General features: G+C 49.8%; 1 protein-coding gene and 1 pseudogene across 3 annotated transcripts; one reads left to right on the top strand and one right to left on the bottom strand.

Moving 5' to 3' along the window:
• Positions 1-69: 69 nt before the first annotated feature.
• On the top strand, positions 70-21,495 carry LOC105704844 (putative speedy protein-like protein 3). 3 transcript variants are annotated; one of them, XM_064373330.1, is made up of 9 exons: positions 70-1,139; positions 1,309-1,377; positions 1,485-1,543; positions 1,838-1,921; positions 12,738-13,321; positions 14,292-14,519; positions 15,804-16,022; positions 17,255-17,526; positions 21,234-21,266. In XM_064373330.1, the coding sequence occupies exons 5-8, from the start codon at positions 13,213-13,215 to the stop codon at positions 17,362-17,364; spliced, it is 666 nt and encodes a 221-aa protein (XP_064229400.1). In that variant the 5' UTR covers positions 70-1,139; positions 1,309-1,377; positions 1,485-1,543; positions 1,838-1,921; positions 12,738-13,212; the 3' UTR covers positions 17,365-17,526; positions 21,234-21,266. The 3 variants fall into 3 exon arrangements, with proteins under 3 accessions (XP_064229400.1, XP_064229401.1, XP_064229402.1); XM_064373331.1 differs by lacking the exons at positions 70-1,139; positions 1,309-1,377; positions 1,485-1,543; positions 1,838-1,921 and adding an exon at positions 1,929-9,409; XM_064373332.1 differs by lacking the exons at positions 70-1,139; positions 1,309-1,377; positions 1,485-1,543; positions 1,838-1,921; positions 12,738-13,321 and adding an exon at positions 21,383-21,495 and having other exon boundaries at positions 13,339-14,519; positions 17,468-17,526.
• LOC135273683 (uncharacterized) lies at positions 15,222-19,885 on the bottom strand (annotated as a pseudogene).
• Positions 21,496-22,099: the final 604 nt, after the last annotated feature.

Below are 22,099 nucleotides of genomic sequence, written 5' to 3'. Positions count from 1 at the left end.
CAACTTTGGGGCTGTCGCTCTCAGCATGGACGCCACCAGTGAGCGTGACTTTGTGGGTGAGTGTTGGGGAGCCAGTCCCCTGCCCTGTGCCTCATTTCTGTCCCCCAGCCCAGCTTTTCTCTAGTCTCTTCCCACTGTTGTACGGTCAGGCTGGTTGTGGTGATGGTTGTACATTAAAGTGTAAACTTTAAATGAGTAAATTCGGCAGGGCACGGTGGCTCACTTCTGGGATTCTAGCACCGGCCTGTAGAGATGGTGAAACCCCGTCTCTGCTAAGAATACAAAACTTGTCCAGGAGTGGGGGCAGGTACTTATAATCCCAGCTACTCAGGAGGCTGAGGCAGAACAATTGCTTGAACCCAGGAGGCCAAGGCTGCAGTGAATCAAGATCGTGCCATTGCACTCCAGCCTAGGAAACGAGCAAAACTCCATCTCAAAAAGTAAAAGAAAAATACATAAATAAATGGGTAAATTGTATGTGAATGACATATCAGTAAAGGTGCAGTGGCTCACCTTTGTAATCCCAGCACTTTGGGAGGCCAAGGCAGGAAGATTGCTTGAGCCCAGGAGATTCAGACCAGCCTGGGTGACATAGCAAGACCCCATCTTTACAAAAAATGAAAATTTTGGTTGGGCACAGTGGCTCATGCCTCTAATTTCAGCACTTTGGGAGGCCAAGGCAGTTGGATCGCGAGATCAGGAAATTGAGGCCATCCTGGCCAACATGGTGAAAACCCATCTCTACTGAAAATACAGAGGTTAACTGGGCAGGTGGCAGGTGCCTGCAGTCCCAGCTACTTAAGAGGCTGAGGCAGGAGAATCACTTGAACCCAGGAGGCAGAGGCAGTGAGCCGAGCTCACACCACTGCAGTACAGCCTGGCAACAGAGCAAGACTCTGTCTCAAAAAAAAAGAAAAAAATTTAGCCAGGTTCCCCAGGGCCTAACCTTCTCTTACCCCCTGTTTGGTTAGGCTGGGTGGGGACGGGAGAGGCCTGGTGACTAGGAACCTTTTCTTTCTCCCAGTTGAGTTCCTGTTCTGGCCTTCACTCTGCATGACTCATCTCAGCAGGATGGTCAGGGACCTCAGCCTCTACAGCACCAAGGAATTCAGCTTCCTGCAGCTCTCAGATGCCTACAGGTAAGCCCCATGCTGCCACCTCCACCTGCCCCTCCCAGCCTCTGTATTCCCCATCCCCCTTGGGCATGGCTTCCTTTGTCCCTGCCCCACCTCTCCACCAGACCTGGCCAGGGAGCTGCTGGACCAGCCAAGGGCCCAGCCCCGTCAGTGCCTGCATCTCTATCCCCAGCACCAGAAGCAGCCTGATGCCCTAGAAGAAAAACCCTGACAGCTTGGAGCTGATCTGGAGCAAGGCAGGGTGTGTGTTTGGGTGGGTGAGCAAGGCAGGGAGAGTAGTGTGGCTGATGGGGGGTGCCCAAGGGGCAGGATCCCAGGTCCAGCTCCTGTGCCTCCCTCTTCCCGTAGTGTGTGGGCTCCTGATGACCCTCAAGGGACTTGACAGCACCTGCGACAAAGACCTACAGGTGTGAGGCTGGGGATGGTGGCTGGGGGAGGCCTGCCTGCCTACACACCACGTGTCAGTTCTCAGGGCTCTGGCACACCCAGGCAGGGGCCCCCGGGATTGCCATACATACTCCCATCCTGTGCACTCAGCCCCATCTGTGGCTGCCCTTGGAGCTCTCTGGCCTTCCTTTGCTTGGGTACTGAGTGTTCTTCCCATGGAAGGCAGCGGGGATGCCTCAGTGTGGGGTGGGGCTGTGGGGACCCTGGGTGCCAGGGGGCTGCTAGGCCCTCACCTCCTGCCATGTGCCTTCCAGGAAGACAAGGAAGCTGTGTTTAAACTGTCAGACACCATGAGTGCTGTGCTCCAGGTGGCCACTGGCGTCATCTCCACGCTGCAGGCAAGAGCACACCCACCTGCCTCTCCTCCCCTAGATCCCAGGCACTGGGGTGGGCTTGCCAGGAGGGTGGCCTTGGGAGGAGGGAGGAGGGGCCGGAGGACCTGGGGCAGAGAAGGAGAGGTGTGCTCACTCCTACTCCTGGGGAACAGGGAAGGGACAGAAACTGCTGCCATGCAATGGAAGTAGATGAGACTCAAGGGATCTGGGGCCCATGAACTTGCCCGATCAGAACCCTTTAAAAAAAAGAAAATTTATATAAAAGGCTGGCGCAGTGGCTCATGCCTAGAATCCCACCCTTTGGGAGGCTGAGGCAGGAGGATCACTTGAATTCAGGGGTTTGAGACCAGCCTGGTCAACACAGTGAAACCTCATCTCTACTAAAAATACAAAAATTAGCCAGGCGTGGTGGCACACTCCTATAATCCCAGCTACTCAGGAGGCTAAGGCAGGAGAATCACTTGAACCCAGGAGATAGATGTTGCAATGAGCTGAGATCATGTTATTGCACTCTAGCCTGGACAACAGAGTGAAACTCCATCTTCAAATACATAAATAAATCAAAACCTAAAAAATATATTTTGTAGCAACAGAGTTTCTCTCTGTCACCCAGGCTGGAGTGTGGTGGTGCAGTAGCTCACTGCAGCCTCTAACTCCTGAGCTCAAGTGATCCTCTTACCTCAATCTCTGGAATAGCTGGGACTACAGGTGTGCACCCCCACACCTGCCTAATATGTTTTTTATGGAGACAGGGTCTCCCTATGTTGCCCTGGTCTTGAACACTTGGCCCCAAGCCATTTTTCCACCTTTATCTCCCAAAGTGCGAGATTACAGGCATGAGCCACTTTGCCTGGCTGATTTCTTTTAAAATCAATTATTATGGGAAATTTCTGTATATAACAGCTAGAAAATGCATAATGAGCCCTATGTACTGACACCCAGCTTCAACAATAATCAACTCACAGACATTCTGGCTCCTGCTGTCTTTACCCACAGCCCTCTCCAACTTCTTCAACCCCTTATTATTTCAAAGCAAATTCTCATCATCACATCATTTCATTCTTAAATAGTTCAGAATGTATCTTGAAATCAGTGTTTCTTGGTTGGGTGCAGAGGCTCACACCTGCAATCCCATCACTTTGGGAGGCTAAGGTGGGCAGATCACTTGAGGTCAGGAATTTGAGACCAGCCTGGCCAACATGGTGAAACCCAGTCTTTACTAAAAATAGAAAAATTAGCTGGGTGTGGTGGCACACACCTGTAATCCCAGCTACTGTGTGGGTGAGGCAGGAGAATCACTTGAAGCCCATTGATGGAGATTGCAGGGAGCAGAGGTGGTGCCATTGCACTCCCACCTGTGTGACAGAGCAGGACTCCTTCTCAGAACAAACATAAAAACATGTTTCTTGAAGCTAGTACTCCAGCTAGCAACACCAGTATCACCTAAACTCCTGAGAAATGCGATGTGAGGCCCCACCCCAGATGGCTTAATCAGAGACTGGGTGGTCCCCAGCAATTTGTATTTTTAGCAGATTCTCCATTGGTTAGGCCTGGTGGCTCATGCCTGTAATCCCAGCACTTTGAGAGGCTGAGGCAGGAGCATTGCTTGAGCCCAGGGATTCAAAACCAGCCTGAGCAACAAAGCAAAACACTGTCTCTAAAATTAAAAAAATTAAATTAGCCAGTCATGATGGCGTGTACTTGTGGTCCCAGCCACTCAGGAGACTGATGTGCAAGGATCTCCTGAGTCCAGGACATCAAGGATGCAGAGAGCCATGATTACGCCATTGCACTCCAACCTGGGTGACAGAGCAAGGCCCTGTCTCAAAAAAAGCCCAAAACAGTCTGGGCACTGTGGCTCACGCCTGTCATCCCAGCACTTTGGGAGGCAGAAGTGAGCAGATCACAAGGTCAACAGATAAAGACCATCCTGGCCAACATGGTGAAACATCGTCTCTACCAAAAATACAAAAAAATTAGTTGGACATGGTGGGGCGTGCCTGTAGTCCCAGCTATTCAGAGGCTGAGGCAAGAGAATTGCTTGAATCCAGGAGGCAGAGGTTGCAGTGAACCAAGATTGCATCACTGCACTCCAGCCTGGCGGACAGATCTGTCTCAGAAAGAAAAGTCCGAAACAACAACAAATTAGCTGGGCATGGTGGCATGCGTGCCTGTAGTTCCAGCTACTCGGAAGGCCTAGGCTGGAAGATCACCTGAGCTAGGTAGGCCCAGGCTCCAGTGAGCTATGATGGCCACTGCACTTGCACTCCAGCCTGGGCAACAGAGCAAGACCCTGTCTCCTAAAAAGGAAAACAGATCCTCCAGGAACTTCTGATGCACGCTAAATATACGTACTCTGAAATTGTAAAGGCCAGTAAAACATACAGGCCAGTAAGCATTAATAGCACACATAAATACTATCAGTAATTAAGAGAAGATGGTTCAAGCTGAGAGTGAGAGAGCCGAGTGGGTAAGACAGGATCTGCCCAAGGCAGGGACATCCTGGCAGAGGGGCAAGTCCTGGGCCTGCAGCTTCAGACCCCAGGGTCCCCAGGGCTCACCACTCGCCCACCTGTGCCCACAGATTCACTGAGAGAACATGGGACAGGCTCTCAGGCCCGACATGATGGCCACTGACCTTGCCTACTACCTGGTCCTCAAAGGGGTGAATGTGTAGCAGCCAGGGGGAGGGGGAGGTGATGGGGTGCCCCCTAGAGGGTGGGGGAGCTCAGGAAGGGGCACAGGTGGCCCTGCCTGGTGGTTCACACCTGTAATCCCAGCATTTTGGCAGGCCTGGGTGGGCAGGTCACTTGAAGCCAGGAGTTTGAGACCAGCCTGGTCAGCATGGTGATACTCCATCTCTACTAAAGACAAAAATTAGCCAGATGTGTTGGCACACTCCTGTAATCCCAGCTACTCAGGAAGCTGAGGCAAGATAATCACTTTAACCTGGATGGTGGAGGTTGCAGTGAAGTGAGACCCACCACTGCACTGCAGCCTGGGTGACAGAGGGAGACTTTATATTTAAAAAAAAAAAAAAAAAAGGGAGTGCCAGCAATGGAGGCAGATCAGGGCATGGAGGAAGCTGCTTCAGCGCCACGTTCCTCCCTGGGCCCACAAGGCCTCCAGGAAAGCCATGCTTATTGCCGAGACCAAGGGGGTGGCCCTCAACCATCTGTCACTGCAGGAGCTGCAGACCATCAGGTGCGGCCCACCCCCTCACCACACTGCCTCTTAGGAGGTGAACCTGGGTGCCTGGAGGCTGGGGTTGCTTGCACCTTGGCCCACCTCTTTCCCTCTCCCCAGCCCCCTGTTCTTGAGTGAGGTGAGCCACGTGTGGGACTACGGGCACAACCTGAAGCAGTGTGGTGCCCTGGGTGGCACTGCACGCTCCAGCATCGACTGGCAGATCCACTAGGTGCGGATGCTACTGCAGACAGTGGACCTAGGTCCTCCCGCATCTGCCCCCAGATAAAGTGGGTGCGAGAGAAGTTTGCTTCTTGTTTCCTGCCCCAGCCTGGTGCCCTTGTTGCTGGGCTTTCTGGGACTGGCCAGTGATTACAGTTAGGGACTGGAAAGGCAGGATGGGGTGGCTTGTAATTCCAGCACTTTGGAAGGGCAAGGTGTGAGGATACTTAAGACCAGGAGTTTGAGATCAGCCTAGGTAACACAGGGAGAACCCTGTCTCTACCAAATAATAAATAATTAGCTCGGCATGGTAGCACATGCATGTAGTCCCAGCTACTTGGAAGGCTGAGGTGAGAGGATCACTTGCACCCAGGAGTGGAGGCTGTGGTGAGCTATGATTATGCCACTGCATTCTAGCCTGGACAGAGTGAGACCCTGTCTCTAAAAAAATAAAATGGAAGTGGAGAAAACTGGGCAAGGGCAGTGAGAGTTATAGATGGGAAGGGAAGAGGGGGCTCCCGCCACGGCCTCCGCCCTGTCCAGGACCCATCACCTTCAAACAGGGTATCACAGTGACCTCCTAGGCCAGGAGTAGTGGCTCACGCCTGTAATCCTAGCACTTTGGGCAACATTACAAAGTCCCAGCTACCACATTTAAAAAAAGCCGTGCCGGGTGTGGTAGCTCACACCTGTAATCCCAGCACTGTAGGAGACTGAGGTTGGTACAGCACTTGAGGCCAGGAGTTTGAGAGCAGCCAGACCAACATGGCAGAATTCCATCTCTAATAAAAATATAAAAATTAGCCGTGTATGGTGGCACCTGCCTGTAATCCCAGCTACTCAGGAAGCTGAGGCAGGAGAATTGCTTGAACCCAGGAACCAGAGGTTGCAGTGAGCCGAGATGGCACTAATGCACTCCAGTCTGGGCCACAGAGCAGGACTCTGTCAAAACAACAACAAAAACTAGCCAGTTGTGCTGTGTGTCTTTAGTCCCAGCTACCTAGAAGGCTGAGGTAGGGGGATTGCTTGAGCCCAGTGGTGGGAGGCTGCAGTGAGCTGTGATGGCACCACTCTACTCCAGCCTGGGTAACAGAGCAAGAACCCCGTCCCTAAAAAAAAAAAAAGCCTGAAACTTACATTTTATTAACAACAAAGATAAACAAGCTAAACTCAAGGAAGAATGAATAACCCCTACCAAGTGATTTTGAGAGCAGTGACAGATTTTGTTAACTAAAGAACCAAGGCTCGGTGTGGTGGCTCCCGCCTGTAATCTCAGCACTTTGGGAGGCTGTGGCTGGTGGATCACCTGAGGCCAAGAGTTGGAGACCAGACTGGCCAACATGGTGAAACCCTATGTCTACTAAAAATACAAAAAGCTAGTTGGGCGTGGTGGCACATGCCTGTAACCCCAGCTACTTGGGAGGCTGAGGCAGGAGAATCACTTGAACCTGGAAGGCAGCGGTTCCAGTGAGCTGAGGTTGCATGATTGTACTCCAGCCTGGGCAACGAGTTAAACTCTGTCTTAATAAGACCGTGCAGTGTCTCATGCCTGTAATCACAGTACTCTGGGAGGTCGAGGTGGATGGCTCACCTGAGGTCATGAGTTTGAGACCAGCCTGGCCAACATGGTGAAACCCCATCTCTAAAAATACAAAAAATTAATGGACATTGTGGCAGATGCCTGTAATTCCAGCTACACGAGATGCTGAAGCAGGAGAATTGCTTGCACCCAAGAGGCAGAGGTTGCAGTGAGCCAGAATGACACCATTGCACTCCAGCCTGGGTGACAAGAGCAAGACTCCGAATTAAAAAATAAAATGAATAAGGAGGAGGAGGAGAAGAAAAAACAGCCGGAAGAGGGGGAGGAGGAGGAGGAACAGCCAGGCACGGTGGCTCACACCTGTAATCCCAGGAGGAGGAGGAGGAGAAACAGGTGTGGTGGCTCATGCCTGTAATCTGAAGAGGAGGAGGAACAACCAGATGGGGTGGCTCATGCCTATAATCTGAGGAGAAGAAGGAAGAGAAAAAGGAGGAGTAGGAGGTAAAAGGAGGAAAAGAAGGAAAAGGGGAGGAGAAAAAGGATCAGGAGGAGGAGGAACAGTCAGGCAAGGTGGCTCATGCCTGTAATCTGAGGAGAAGGAAAATTGGAGGAGGAGGAGGAGGAACAGCCAGGCACAGTGGCTCACACCTGTAATCCCAGCTCTTAGGGAGGCTGAGGCAGGCAGATCACAAGGTCAGGAGTTTGAGACCAGCCTGACCAATTTGGTGACACCCTGTCTTTGCTAACAATGCAAAAATTAATTGGGCATGGTGGCCCTGCTTGTAATCCCAGCTACTCGGGAGGCTGAAGCAGGAGAATTTCTTGAACACAGCAGGTGGAGGTCGCAATGAGCCATGATTGCGCCACTGCACTCCAGCCTGGCAACAGAGCTGGACTTCATCATAAAATATAAAATAGTAAAGTACCAGACAACGTGGCTCCAGTCTGGTAAAAAATCCATCTGCATAATAAAAGATTAGGATGGAGTAGCCAGCTTCTTTCACATCCTTTACAAATAGCATCCCTGATCCAACCAGTCTTTTGCACCCTATGTGAATCAGATACCACCTCCTCAAGCTCCTCTATAAAACCTGTAAATCCAGCACTTTGAAAGGCTGAGGCCACTGGAGGTCAGAAGTTGAAGACCAGTCTGGCCATCATGGTGAAATCTGTCTCAACTAAAAATACAAAAATAAGCTGGGGATGATGGCAGGTGCCTGTAATCCCAGCTACTCGAGAGGCTGAGGCAGGAGAATCGTTTGAACCAGGGAGGCAGAGGTTGCAGTGAGCCAAGAGAGCACCACTGCACTTCATCCTGGGAGACAGAGTGAGACTGTCTAAAATTAAAACAAAAAACCTTCCTCATTCACTGCGGAAGTGGCAACTCATTTTCTCCAGGACTCCTGTCTGCACAGAGAGCTCTTCTCTTTCTTTTGCCTGTTACACTTCTGCTCTTAATTTCACTCTGGAGTGTCTGCATTCAGTTTTCCATGGCCTTGGGACAATGAACCTGAGATTTTACCATATACAACAACACTGCTTCACAAATACAACTTCAAAACCCGTTTTTGGCCAGGCACAGTGGCTCATGCCTGTAATCTCAGCACTTTGGGAGGCTAAGGGTGGGCAGATCACCTGAGTTGGGAGTTTGACACCAGCCTGACCAACATGGAGAAACCCCGTCTCTACTGAAAATACAGAATTAGCTGGGCATTGGGAGATGCGGGTTTTCAAAGGCAGGGATAAATTCAGGAAAGCAGAAGCTACAGGTAAAATCATGAAGCTGGCCAGGCATGGTGGCTCATGCCTGTAATCCCAGGACTTTGGGAGGCCCAGGTGGGAGGATCCCTTGGGGCCAGGAGTTCCAGACCAGCCTGGGCAACAAAGCAAGACCCCCATCTCTACAAAAAAACTACAAAAATTGGCTGGGCATTGTGGTGCTCACCTGTAGTCCCAGTTACTTGGGAGGCTGAGGTGGGAGGGTCGCTTGAGCCCAGGAATTGGAGGCTGCAGTGAGCTATGATCATGCTAAATAAAAGGATATCAGAAAAATGTTGGATGCCTGGTTGGATGCAATGGCTCTCTCCTGTAATCCCAGCACTTTGGGAGGCCGAGGTGGAAGGAGCACCTGAGGTCAGGAGTTTGAGACCAGCCTGGCCAATGTGGTCAAACCTCATCTCTACTAAAAATACAAAAATTATCTAGATGTGGTGGTGTGTGCCTGTAATCCCCACCTACTCAGGAGGCTGAGGCAGGATAATTGCCTGAACCCGGGAAATGGATGTAGCAATGAGCTGAGATGATATCACTGCTCTCCAGCCTGGGCAATAGAGCGAGGATCCGTCTCGAGAAAAAAAAAAGGAAAGAAAAATGTTGGATAGCATCTACATCTCTGAAAAAGGAACAGATCAACAGACTGATGAATAAGATCTAAGAGTCTATGAATAAGACCTACAGAAATAAGAAGATGCCAAATGATTTCTGAGACCTCTTCATGATGTTTCTAAAATGCAATAAAATACGTCTCTCAAGTTGACCAAAAGGTACAATGTTTGAGTGAGATGGGAGGAGTGGGTTTTTGAGATCTATTGCCCAGCAAGAGTATTGTTCATTAGGAACCATAGTTACTAATAACATATATTTCAAAATTACTTAAAAAGTAGATTTTGGTTGGGCCCAGTGGCTCACACCTGTATCCCAGCTGTTTGAGAGGCTGAGGAGGGCAGATCACTTGAGGCCAGGAGTTCGAGACCAGCCTGACCAACATGGCAAAACCCCAGTCTCTATAAAAATTATAAAAGTGGCTGGGTATGGTGTCTCACACCTATAATCCCAGGACTTTGGGAGTCCAAGGCGGGTGGATCATGAAGTCAGGAGTTTGAGACCAGCCTGGCCAGCTTGGTGAAACCCATCTCTACTAAAAATGCAAAAAAAAAAAAAAAAAATTAGCTGGGCATAGAGGTGCGTTGCTGTAATCCCAGCTACTCAGGAGGCTGAGACAGCAGAAGAATTACCTGAACCCAGGAGGTGAAGGCTGCAGTGAGCAGAGATCTCACCATTGCACCCCAGCTTGGGTGACAGAGTGAGAATCCTTCTCAATTAAAAAAAAGCCAGGTGTAGTCGTGGTTGTCTGTAGTCCCAGCTACTTGGGAGGCTGAGGTAGGAGTATCACGTGAGCCTAGGGGTTGAGGCTGCAGTGAACTGTGATTGTGCCACTGCACTCCAATCTGGGCAACAAAGCAAGACTGTCTAAAAAAGTACAATTGGGGCCAGGCACAGTGGCTTACACTGTAATCCCAGGACTTTGGGAGGCCAAGGCTGGTGGATCACCAGGTCAGGGGATCAAGACCATTGTGGCTAACATGGTGAAACCCCATCTCTACTAAAAATACAAAAAATTAGTTGGGCATGGTGGCACATGCCTGTAGTCCCAGCTACTCGGGAGGCTGAGGCAGGTGAATCGGTTGAACCTGGGAGGCAGAGGTTGCAGTGAGCTGAGATTGTGCCATTGCACTCCAGCCTGGGCGAGAAAGCCACACTCCATCTCAGAAAAAAAAAAAAAAAAAGGTACATTTTATTTTATTTTATATTTTGTATTTTTTTGAGACAGAGTCACCCTCTGTTGCCCAGGCTACAATGCAGTGGCACAATCTCGACTCACTGCAACCTCCGCCTCCATGGTTCAAGTGATTTCCCTGCCTCAGCCTCCTGAGTAGCTAGGATTACAGGTGTGTGCCACCTTGTCCAGCTAATTTTTGTATTTTTAGAAATGGGGTTTCACCATGTTGGCCCAGCTGGTCTTGAACTCTTGACCTCAGGCGATTCGCCTGCATCAGCCATTGGCGTTACAGGCTTAAGCCACTGTGACTGGCAAAAAGTAGACTTTAAATGTTCTCACGACAGCAAAATGGTACATTTGTGAGATGATGGATATGTTAATTACCTTAATATAATCAATAATCATTCCACAATGTATACATAGATCAAAACATCACACTATGCCCCACAAGCATACACAATTATTATATCTATTAAAATAATTAAGTTTATCTCTTCAAAAAAAATTAATAAGAAGTCCCAGCCAGGCTCGGTGGCTCACGCCTATGTAATTCCAACACTTTGGGAGGTGGAGTTGGGCGGATCACAAAGTCAGGAGTTCAAGACCATGCTGACCAACATGGTGAAACCTCATCTCTACTGAAAATACAAAAAAATTAGCCAGGCATGGTTGCATGCACCTATAATTCCAGCTAATCGGAAGGCTGAGGCAGGAGACTGTTGCTGAACCCAGGAGGCAGAGGTTGCAGTGAGCTGAGATTACACCACTGTACTCCAGCTTGGGCATCAGAGTGAGACCCCATCCAAAGAAAAATAAAAAAGGCATCTCAAACTTGTAATTTCACCTCTTTGAGCCTCAACTTCTCAAATTTGAGATGAGGTTTCACCATGTGGGTCAGGCCAGTCTTGAAGTCATGACCTCAGGTGATCCACCCACCTTGGCCTCCCAAAATGCTGGGATTTCAGGCCTGAGCCACCGCTGACAGCTATCCATCACTTATGCCTTTCCCTAGCTCAGGGAATCTGCATTTTCCAGCAGAGGAAGCAATCAGATATGCACTTGTCTCAGGTGAGCAGAAGGATGACGAGTTCAGTAAAGTTCTTGGTGCTCACAAGGAATTTCTTAGCAGGCAAATTGGGTGAGAGATAATATAGCTCTTTTTTTTTTTTTTTTTTGTGTGTGTGTGTGTGTGTGTGTGTGTGTGTGTTGGAGTCCCACTCTTCCTTAGGCTGGAGTGCAGTGGCACTATCTTGGCTCACTGCAACCTACGCCTCCTGGGTTGAAGCGATTCTCCTGTCTCAGCCTCCCAAGTAGCTGGGATTACAGGAACCTGCCACCATGCCCAGCTAATTTTTTGTATTTTTAGTAGAGACAGGTTTTCACCATGTGGACCAGGCTGGTCTTGAACTCCTGACCTCAGGTGAGCCACCTGCTTTGGTCTCCCAAAGTGATGGAATTACAGGCATGAGTCACTACAGCCAGAACTCAGTTTCCCTGGATGGTCTCTGAATGCCATGAAACTTTTATTTTCTATTAAAAACATTTTTTTGACACAGGGTCTCACTGTGTTGCTCAGGCTAAAGTGCTGTGGCACAATCATAGCTCACTGCAGCTTCTAGCTCCTGAGCTCAAGCAGTCCTCCTGCCTCAGTCTCCCAAGTAGTTGGAACACAGGTGTTAGCCATCACACCTGGCTAATTTTTTTTTTTAATAGAGTTGGGGTCTTGCTCTGTTGCCTACACTGGTATTGAACTCCTGGCCTCAAGCAATCTTCCCCCCTTGGCCACCCAAAGTGCTGGGATTACAAGCATAAACTGTGCACAGCTGAGATTTTTTTTTACTTAGTCTTTTTGTACATGTGCTGTATTAGTCATAGAATCCATAAATGGTAGGGAAATTTCTGAGTTCAGGGAAATATATATGATACAAAACTTGATATATAGACTAGAGTTTCTTAGTTCAACTGTGTTGGCTGGTTTTAGGTGATCCATGGACTCCCTGAAATTGAGGACACCATTGGAAATATATGTGAGCTCATGGACAATTTTCTATGATTTTCAGTCCTCAGAATGTCTCTTGGACTCAAAGATGCCTTAGGGCAGAGGACACATGTACCCCTAGTACAGAATCTCGGACAGTGAATGTCAGGAAGCATTCAGCAGAAAAGCTTTGGCAAATTGAGTGCTTTGATGTAACTTTTTCATCAAGTCAGTGTACCTGGGATCTCTTGTACATGTTAGTCTCACTCTTGTAAGGTTTCATCATTTCTGCTTTCCCTACTTTTCTTTGCCACCCTGCTCCCTCTCCCACCAGAGAGGACTCTGAAATGTGCATGTCCAGATGAGACCCCAGCATGCTTCAGCCTTTGAGTGGAGAGGACACAGCCTCTGCTGGTACAGGGAACGAGGGATGCGGAGACCCCGAAGATGCTTTAGGACAATAGTCTGAGGTTGGGACGGTGGCAGGAGATGCCATTCACTTTGGATCATCTCCAGGACAGGAGCTCAGGCTGGCAGTTACATGTGTTTTTCTTCAAACTGGTTGCCTGGTTGGAGTGACCGATGACATCAGAGATTCCAGCCTTACTGATTGGAGGGACTGAACTCTGTGGGCACTTTGAAACTCAGGTGGACAGCAGTATCTTCTCAGAGCTGTTCTCCACTCCTGACTTCTTCCCAGCCTTGAGAATAGACAACACATTCTTCTGGTTCCTAGTAGAGTGTGGAAGAAGGCTTTGGCCACAACAGGAACTAGCTTCCCTGAGAGAGAACAGAGTTTGGGGGAGATCATGGCCAGCCATCAACGGCAACCCCAGGTTGAGGAGCAGAGCCCCCAGCCTAGCACCTCGGGGTACTCCCTTCCAGAAGTGGTGGACAATGAAATGCCAGGACCATCAGGTGAGGGGACTAGAGGAAGAAGAGATGAGAGAGGATTGACTAAGAACCAGGAGGGGATGAGGGTAGGGGGTGGGGGTTGGCTCACACCTGTAATCCCAGCACTTTGAGAGGCTGAGGTGGTTGGATCACCTCAGGTCAGGAGTTTGAGATAGCTGCCCAACATGGTGAAACCCCATCTCTACTAAAAAAACAAAAATTAGCTCAGTGGTAGTGGTATGTGCCTGTAACCCCAGCTACTCAGGATACTGAGGCAGGAAAATTGCTTAAGCCTAGGAGGCCAAGGTTGCAGTGAGCCGAGATCCTGCCACTGCACTCCAGTCTGGGTGAGAGAGTAAGACCCTGTCTCAAAAAAAAAAAAAAAAAGCAGAGGCCTAGAAGTCAGGAGGAAGTACTTGAGGAGGGTGTATGAGAAGAAAGGAGGGACTCAGGCCAGGTGCAGTGGCTCACAGCTATAATCCCAACACTTTGGGAGGCTGAGGCAGATCACTTGAGGCCAGGAGTTTGAGACCAGCCTGGCCAACATGCTGAAACCTCATCTCTACTAAAAATACAAGAATGAGCTAGGCGTTGTGGCAGGCACCTATAATCCCACGACTTGGGAGGCTGAGACAGAAGAATCACTGGAACCCGGGAAATGGAGGTTGGGATGCAGTGATATGAGATCATACCACTACACTTCAGCCTAGGCGACAAAGCAACATTCTGTCTTAAGAAAAAATAAAAAGGGCGAATGCAGAGAGCCAGGGACCAGGAAAGTAAATGAGGACACATTCTGAGGATAGAGAGATAGAAGGATGGGGAGGAGAAGGAGAAGCACATGGGGTTTACAGAGGAGAAAGATGGAAAGATGGCTTGCAGAAGCCAACAGTCTGCGGAGCTGGGGAGGATGGAGAATGGTTGGGGTTTGGGGCTGGGGTCTAAGGTGATCAATTGCAGAAGTGTTACATGGTGGCCTGGTTTCTTTACTCAGTCCCTTGGGTAGATCCCAGCCCCCCACTTAGGTTCCTTTGCTCAAAAAGGAAGAGGGAGTGGTTGGACGAATCTGAGAAACTGGATGAGGAGCCAGAGAAGGCGCACACCCCTGAGTCTGAGGAGACCTGGGTGGTGGAGACCCTGTGTGATCTCAAGGTGAAGCTGAAGAAACGGCGAGTGTCACCCATGCTCCCTGAGCACCACAAGGTCTTCAACAGTCTGCTTGGTAGGAGGACACCCCAGAGAGCACCTCCAATCCTGTTCTTTTCAAAAAGGAAACTTCCCATTACCATACTTTTCCCGTGGAAAAAAATATGCCCCCCTAGTGGGTGAGCCCATGTGGGAGGACTCAAGTGATCACTCATGAGGGACGCTTAGGAGGTGATAGAGCATTCACTTAGATTGTGATTGGGATAAGAGAGCTTGGTTTCAGGCCAGGCACCATGGCTCATGCCTGAGATCCCAGCACATTAGGAGGCTGAGATGAGGATTGCTTGAACTCAGGACTTTGAGGCTGCAGTGAGCTATAACTGCACCACCGCACTCCAGCCTGGTTGAGAGAGCAAAACCCTATCTCAGAAGAAAAACCAAAGCCGGGTGTAGTAAGTCATGCCTGTAATCCCAGCACTTTGGGAGGTCAAGGTGGGTGGATCACCTGAGGTCAGGAGTTTGAGACCAGTCTGACCAACATGGTGAAAACCCATTTCTACTAAAAATACAAAAGTTAGCCGGGTTGTATGCCTGTAATCCCAGGTATTTGGGAGGCTGTGGTAGGAGAATCTCTTGAACCTGGGAGGTGAATGTTGCAGTGAGCTGAGATGGAGTCACTGCACTCTAGGGGACAGAATGAGACCCTGTCTCAAAAGAAAGAGAGAGAGAGAAGGAGGGAAGGGGAAAGGGGGAGGGGGGAGGGGGGAAGGGAGGGGAGACCAACCCAGTAGTCAGGAAGGAGCACTGAGGGAGTGTGTGGGGGAAGCAAGGAGGGACTCAGGCCAGGTGCAATGGCTCACACCTGCAACCCCAGATCTTTGGGAGGCCAAGGCAGGAGGGTTGCTTGAGGCCAGGAGTATGAGACCAGCCTGGCCAACATGGTGAAACCTTGTCTCTAAAGTACAACAATATGCTGGGTGTTATGGTGGGCACCTGTAATCCCAGCTACTTGGGAGGCTGAGGCAGGAGAATCACTGGAACCTGGGAGATGGAGGTTGCAGTGATAGGAGATTGCACCACTACACTCCAGCCTGGGCGATAAAGTAAAAAAAAAAAAAAAAAAAAAAGGGTCTCAGAGAGCCAGGACCAGAAAAGGAAATGATGCATTCTGTGGACAGAAAGATGGAAGAATGGGAAGGAGAAGGAGAGGCACATAGGGTTTACAAAGGGGAAAGATGGCTTGCAGAAGCCAACAGTCTGTGGGGCTGGGGAGGATGGAGAGTGGTTTGGGGTTTGGGGTTGGGGTTTAAGGTGATCAGTTGCAGAAGCATTACATGGTGGCCTGTTTTTTTTTACTCAGCCCCTTGGGTAGATCGCAACCCCCCACTTAGGTTTCTGTGCTGGAAACGGAAGAGGGAGTGGTTGGATGAATCAGAGGAGGAGCCAGAGAAGGTGCTCGCCCCTGAGCCTGAGGACACCTGGGTGGTGGAGACCCTGTGTGGTCTCAAGGTGAAGCTGAAGCGATGGCAAGTGTCATCCATGCTCCCTGAGCACCACGAGGTCTTCAACAGGCTTCTTGGTAGGAGAACACCCCAGAGAGCACCTCCAATCCTGTTCTTTTCAAAAAGAGGAAACTTCCCATAACCATACTTTTCCCATGAGAAAAATATGCCCCCTAGTGGGTGAATTCTCCTTGCAGGAGGACTCAGAAGTGATCACTCATGAGGGATGTTTAGGAGGCCATAGAGGATTCAGCTAGACTTGATGAAGGTCTGCGATTGGGATAAGAAAGCTTGGTTTCAGGCCAGGCACTGTGGCTCCTGCCTGAGATCCCAGCACTTTAGCAGGCTGAGGCAAGAGGATTGCTTGAACTCAGGACTTTGAGGCTGCAGTAAGCTATGATTGTACCACTGCACTCCAGCCTGGGTGACAGAGCCAAACCCTGTCTCAGAAGAAAAACCAAGGCCAGGCGCGGTAGATCATGCCTCTAATCTGAGCAATTTGGGAGGCCAAGGTGGGTGAATCACCTGAGGTCAGGAGTTTCAGACCAGCCTGACCAACATGATGAAACCCCATCTCTACCAAAAATACAAAAAATAGCTAGGAGTGGCTGTGCATGCCTGTAATCCCTGCTACTCAGGAGGCTGGGACAGGAGAATTGCTTGAACTTGGAAGGTGGAGGTTGCAGGTGAGCTGAGATCATGCCATTGAATTCCAGCCTGGGCAACATAGTGAGACTGCATCTCCAATCAATCAATTGAAATAAAAACAAAATCAAAGAAAGAGGTTTCAGCTGTGCCCTCTGAAACTTAATGTTTCTTGCTGACTTTTTTTTTTTTTTTTTTGAGACAAAGTTTCACCCTGTTGTCCAGGCTGGAGTGCAATGGTGGAATCTCAAGCTAACTGCAGCCTTCTCCACCTCCTGAGTTCAAGTGATTCTCCTGCCCTAGCCTCCCGAATAGCTGGGATTACAGCCACACACCACCACACCTGGCTAATTTTTTTGTATCATTAGTAGAGATGGGGTTTCACCATGTTGGCCAGGATGGTCCCAAACTCCTGACCTTGTGATTTACCTGCCTCGGCCTCCCAAGGTGCTGGGATTACCGGCATGAGTCAAGCTGCCCGGCCTCTTGCTGACCTTCTAAACTTAACTGTCTCCATCCCTAGAGGGAGATACCAAAGCCATGGTCACACCCTGATGTGACTGTTTCATGGGGAAATGACAGGAATTACTTTATGACTCTGCAGTGGTCTCTGTGTATCTGCAGGGAGGGCATCCTGACTTCTTCCCAACTCTCCATCCTATAGATTTGCACACCCAGGACCTCCTTCAGCCACTTCTCAGGGCAGCCTCAGAACGGGAGCACCTCCCTTGCCCAGTGAAAGTCATTTTCTCCTGTGCCATCGACCTCACCTGAGCCACCATCCTGAGGCTTTCCCCAGGGAGGCGCACTTCTCGCTGCCCTCTTGCTCCCAGGGAAACTGTTCTGCTTCTCACACTAGCATGCTCTCTAATCACAGAGGATCCTGTCATTAAAAGATTCCTGGCCTGGGACAAAGATCTGAGGGTGTCAGACAAGGTAAGGTTGTTCTCCAGGTAACTGTGTTCCTGCTCCAACACACAGCCTGGGGGAGGGTGCAGCCTTCACACCCACAGTTCCCCTCTCTCTCTCCTTCACCATCTCCCACCTGATGCGCCGCCTCCACAGTTTTGTTTTTTCCTGAGATAGAGTCTTGCTCTGTTGCCCAGGCTGGAGGGCAGTGTCATGAAATTGACTCACTGTAGCCTCCACCTCCAGGGTTGAAATGATTCTCTGTCTCAGCCTCCAAAGTAGCTGGGATTACAGGTGTGCACCACCACACCTGGCTAATTTTTGTGTTTTTAATAGAGAGAGGGTTTTGCTATGTTGACCAAACTGGTCTTGAACAACTGACCTCAGGTGATCCACCTGCCTTTTCCTCCCAAAGTGCTGGGATTACAAACGTGAGCCACTGTGCCCGGCCAGCTCCCAAGGTCTTCAGACCATTTTTTTTTTTTTTTTTTTGAGACAGATTCTAGCTTTGCTCCCAGGATAGAGTGCAGTGGCATGCTCATAGCTCACAGCAGCCTCTAATTGCCTGGGCTCAAGCAATCCTCCTGCCTGAGCCTCCTGAGTAGCTGGGACTACAGGCACAGGCCACTTCGCTCCACTAATTTCTGTAATTTTTGTAGAAAGAGGGTCTCGCTGTGTTGCCCAGGTTGTTCTTGAACTGTTGGGCTCATGTGATCCTCCAGTCTCTGCCTGTCAAAGTACTGGGGTCACAGGCTTCAGCTGATACTCCTGGCTATTCTTGGTCTTTTTATGATTTGTTAGCATTTCCCTTGGGACTCTGCAGGTCTCTTGCAGAGTGACTGAGTGGCCCTTTCCTCTCCTATGGGTCCTTTGAGAGCTGAGCCCTGGGCCGCAGTCCAGCCGCAGCCCTGAAGCTCCTGGCCTCTCTACTCCTAGCGCTTTGGGAAAATTCTCTGCCTGGCACAGAAAAGACCCTCCTGACACCAGCCAATGTAGATACACTCCCTGCAAAGGTCCCATTGGAGCTCACCATCCTGGGCGCATCACCCACATCCCTTCCTCTGGCTCCTCAGACTTGCATCCCACCATCAAATACCCCTCCACCCTACAGATTCCGAATAAGCACAGTCACCCCAACACTGAGGTCCCTTCTCTGATGGGCAACCTCTCCCCAGCCCCCATTGCCCCATCTCCAGGATCTTCCGTTTCCAAGATGTGACTTCTCTCTCTCTGTGTTCCTTTCTCTCCATCAGTACTGCTAGCTATGGTCATAGCATATTTTAGCCATGCCAGCCTCTTCTCCTGGCAATACCGATGCATTAATTTCTTCCTGGCCCTGTGAGTGGCTTGCTTCCTCCTATTCATCAATGTCCAACACCTTGGGACAGTGGGGGGAAGTGGGATTCCAATCTTTCATTTATTCTTTCACCTATTTGTTCTCTTTACTCTGTGTATTGAAAAGATAGCATTATGCCATGGTGTTTTTAGACTGTTTTATCTAAAAACAAACTCAGGCCAGGTGCAGACTCATGCCTATAATCCCAGCACTTTGGGAGGCTGAGGTGGGCAGATCACATGAGGTCAGGAGATCGAGACCAGCCTGGCCAACATGTCAAAACCCTGTCTCTACTAAAAAGGTACAAAAATTAGCCAGGCACAGTGATGGGCACCTGTAATCCTAGCTGCTCAGGACACTGAGACAAGAGAACTGCTTTAACCCAGGAGGGAGAGGTTGTAGTAAGCTAAGATTGAGCCACTGCACTCCAGCATGGGCAACAGACTGAGACTTTTTCTCAAAAACAAACAAAGCCAAAAAAAAAAAAAAAGGAAAAACAAGCTCAAATGCCAGTTTACAAATAAAAGAGTAAAACAAAAAGAATTGTAACCACCCCACAAGGGGAGAGGAATCATAGCAGACACAACGCTTCCCCCAGCAGACAGCCATTTCTGGTTCCTCTCTCTCCTTCCCACATCAACCCCAAATGCAACGGTCCATCGTCCTCCCCTGGGTTCCCATGACAGAGGCCACAGTTCAGAACCCCTGGCATCACTTGAATCCACTGTCAAATGCTCCCTGCTGGGGTCTCCTGGAGCCTCTCCCCAAGCAGGGGACTTCCTAGTGTAGCCAGAACATCTTTCCAAAGCCCAGGTCCGACCCCCCACTGCCCATCTGAACAGCTTCCTTAGCTGATGTCTTTTGAAATCAAGGCCAGGGTCACAGTGCCAATTCCACCCTCTCTACAATCTCTCTACAGCCAAACCAGCTCACCATCTTTGTGTTTCCTGGCTTGGTTTCACCACTCCTTCCAAATGCCTTCAACTCGACTTTGTGTTTGTGTTTTCTGTCTGGGGTCCTGCACACATGTGGTTTTGAGGAGAATGACATATTCCTTAAAGTCAGTTCACCCCACAGCCTCTGTGATGCCTGCCCTCATCTTCCCACCTCTGCACACCCACAGCACTCCAGTTACATCCTATTATAATGTGACACTGGGATTAGGTGATCTGCCCTGATTTCTTCCAGTACCATTAGACTAGATGCCTATAGAAGGCAGAGTTTGGCAAAATATCAATGTGTCCTTTTTTTTTTTTTTTTTTTGAGACAGAGACTTGCTCTGTCCCCCAAGCTGGAGTGCAGTGGTGAGATCATAGCTTACAGCAGCCTCCACCTCCTGGGCTCAAGCAATCCTCCCAACTCAACCTCCTGATTAGCTCAGACTACAGGGCTGTGCCCCCACACCAGGACAGTTATTTATTTATTTTTAATTAATTAATCTATTTTTTGATATAAAGTCTCACTCTGTTGCCCAGGCTGGAGTGCAATGGTGTGATCTCAGTTCACTGAAACCTCCACCTCCTGGGTTCAACAAATTCTCCTACCTCAGCCTTCCAAGTAGCTGGGACTACAAGTGTGTGTCACCACGCTCGGCTAATTTTTTTGTATTTTTAGTAGAGACGGGGTTTCACCATGTTAACCAGGATGGTCTCAATCTCCTGACTTCATGATGCACCCACCTGAGCCTCCCAAAGTGCTGGGATTATAGGTGTGAGCCACAGTGCCCAGCCTACTTATTATTTTTTTTTTTTTGAGATGGAGTCTCACTCTGTCACCCAGGCTGGAGTGCAATGGCACGATTTCGACTCAATGCAACCTCTGCCTCCTGGGTTCAAGTTCTCTGCCTCAGCCTCCTGAGCAGCTGGAATTATAGGCACCTGCCACCACGCCCGACTAATTTTTGTATTTTTAGTAGAGACAGGGTTTCACCATCTTGGCCAGGCTGGTCTTGAACTCCTGACCTTGTGATTCACCCACCTCGGCCTCCCAAAGTGCTGGGATTACAGGCATGAGCCACTGTGCCTGGCCCCGGCCTACTTATTTATTGAGACAGAGTCTCGCTCCATCTCCCAGGCTGGAATGCAGTGGCCTGATCTTGGCTTACTGCAACATTCATCTCCTGGGTTCATGCAATTCTTGCACCTCAGCTCCTTGAGTAGCTAGGACTAAGGTGTGTGTCACCATGCCAGACTGATTTTTGTATTTTTAGTAGGGATGGGTTTCCCTATGTTGACCAGGCTGGTTTCAAACACCTGGTCTCAAGCAGTGTACCTGCTTCAGCCTCCCAAAGTGCTGGGATTCCAGGTGTGAACCACCACTCTTGGCCACCAGTTGGGTTTTTGTCTCTCTCCATCCTGAAGGTGTGAAAGACACCTTTCAGCAGGTCTCTGTCCAGCAGGTCCCTCCTGAGGAAGGCATGGCTCTCTGCAGGGTGAGTACCAGTCCTGAGCCGAGGACAGTCCCCTGCCCTCCTCTCTGGGAAGTTGACCTCAGCTGGAGGTCTCTCCTGGTGGTGTCCCTCAGCAGCAACCTGATTTCTGCCCCCAGCTACCTGGTCAATGACATGGAGGATGACAAGGCCCCCAAACAAGCCATCTTCTACTTCCTGTATGGGAAGAACTGCTCCCAGCGACCCTTGTTCCAGAAGCTTCGGTTCCAGTTCTTCTGTTCCATGCACTGGAGAGCTTGAGTTTCCCCAGAGGAGCTGGAGGAGGTGAGTGGGGTGTGGGGAGGTGGATGAGGTGGGGAGGAATCAAGTGGATTGGAGGCTGGATGAGGGGAGGGAGGGGAACCTGAGGAGTCCCCGTCTTCTCAAGGGGCATTTCCTTTTCCAGATCCAGGCTTATGACCCAGAGAACTGGATGTGGGCTCGAGACCGCGCCCTCCTTTCCTAGAGCTCCAGGGACCATGGATGCCTGAGATCATCGGCCTGAGGGAAGGTACATCTGTGTCTCCTGGAGTCAAGGCAGAATATCATGGTCTATTTAGGAAATCTGAGGAACCCAATTGCTTGAACCAGCTTCAAGCCTGGGCAACATGGCGAGATCCCTTTTCCACAAAAATGCACAAATTAACTGGGCAATGTGGGAGGCATCTCTATTCCCAACTACTCAGGAGGCTGAGGAGGGAGGATTTCTGGAGCTTGGGAGGTTGGGGCTGCAGGGAACCCTGATCCTGCCACTGCACTCCAGTCTGAGACCCCTTCTCAAAAATCATCATAAATACTGAGTTCCGGTAGATTCATTACGATTGATGCACTTGAGT

The sequence above is a fragment of the Aotus nancymaae genome, unplaced genomic scaffold (genome assembly GCF_030222135.1).
Source record: "Aotus nancymaae isolate 86718 unplaced genomic scaffold, 86718_ANA_hifiasm-v0.15.2.pri h1tg000008l, whole genome shotgun sequence".
NCBI classification, from domain to species: Eukaryota; Metazoa; Chordata; class Mammalia; order Primates; family Aotidae; genus Aotus; species Aotus nancymaae.
Note: the sequence above shows the minus strand (reverse complement) of the source record. Positions and strands in the feature narration are given on the sequence as shown.

Coding starts and splice junctions, on each gene's coding strand:
- LOC105704844 (XM_064373330.1), top strand. CDS start 13,213: ATGGCCAGCCATCAACGGCAACCCCAGGTTGAGGAGCAGAGCCCCCAG. Junction 13,322..14,291: donor TGAAATGCCAGGACCATCAG/GTGAGGGGACTA, acceptor TTCTTTACTCAG/TCCCTTGGGTAGATCCCAGC. Junction 14,520..15,803: donor GGTCTTCAACAGTCTGCTTG/GTAGGAGGACAC, acceptor TTTTTTACTCAG/CCCCTTGGGTAGATCGCAAC.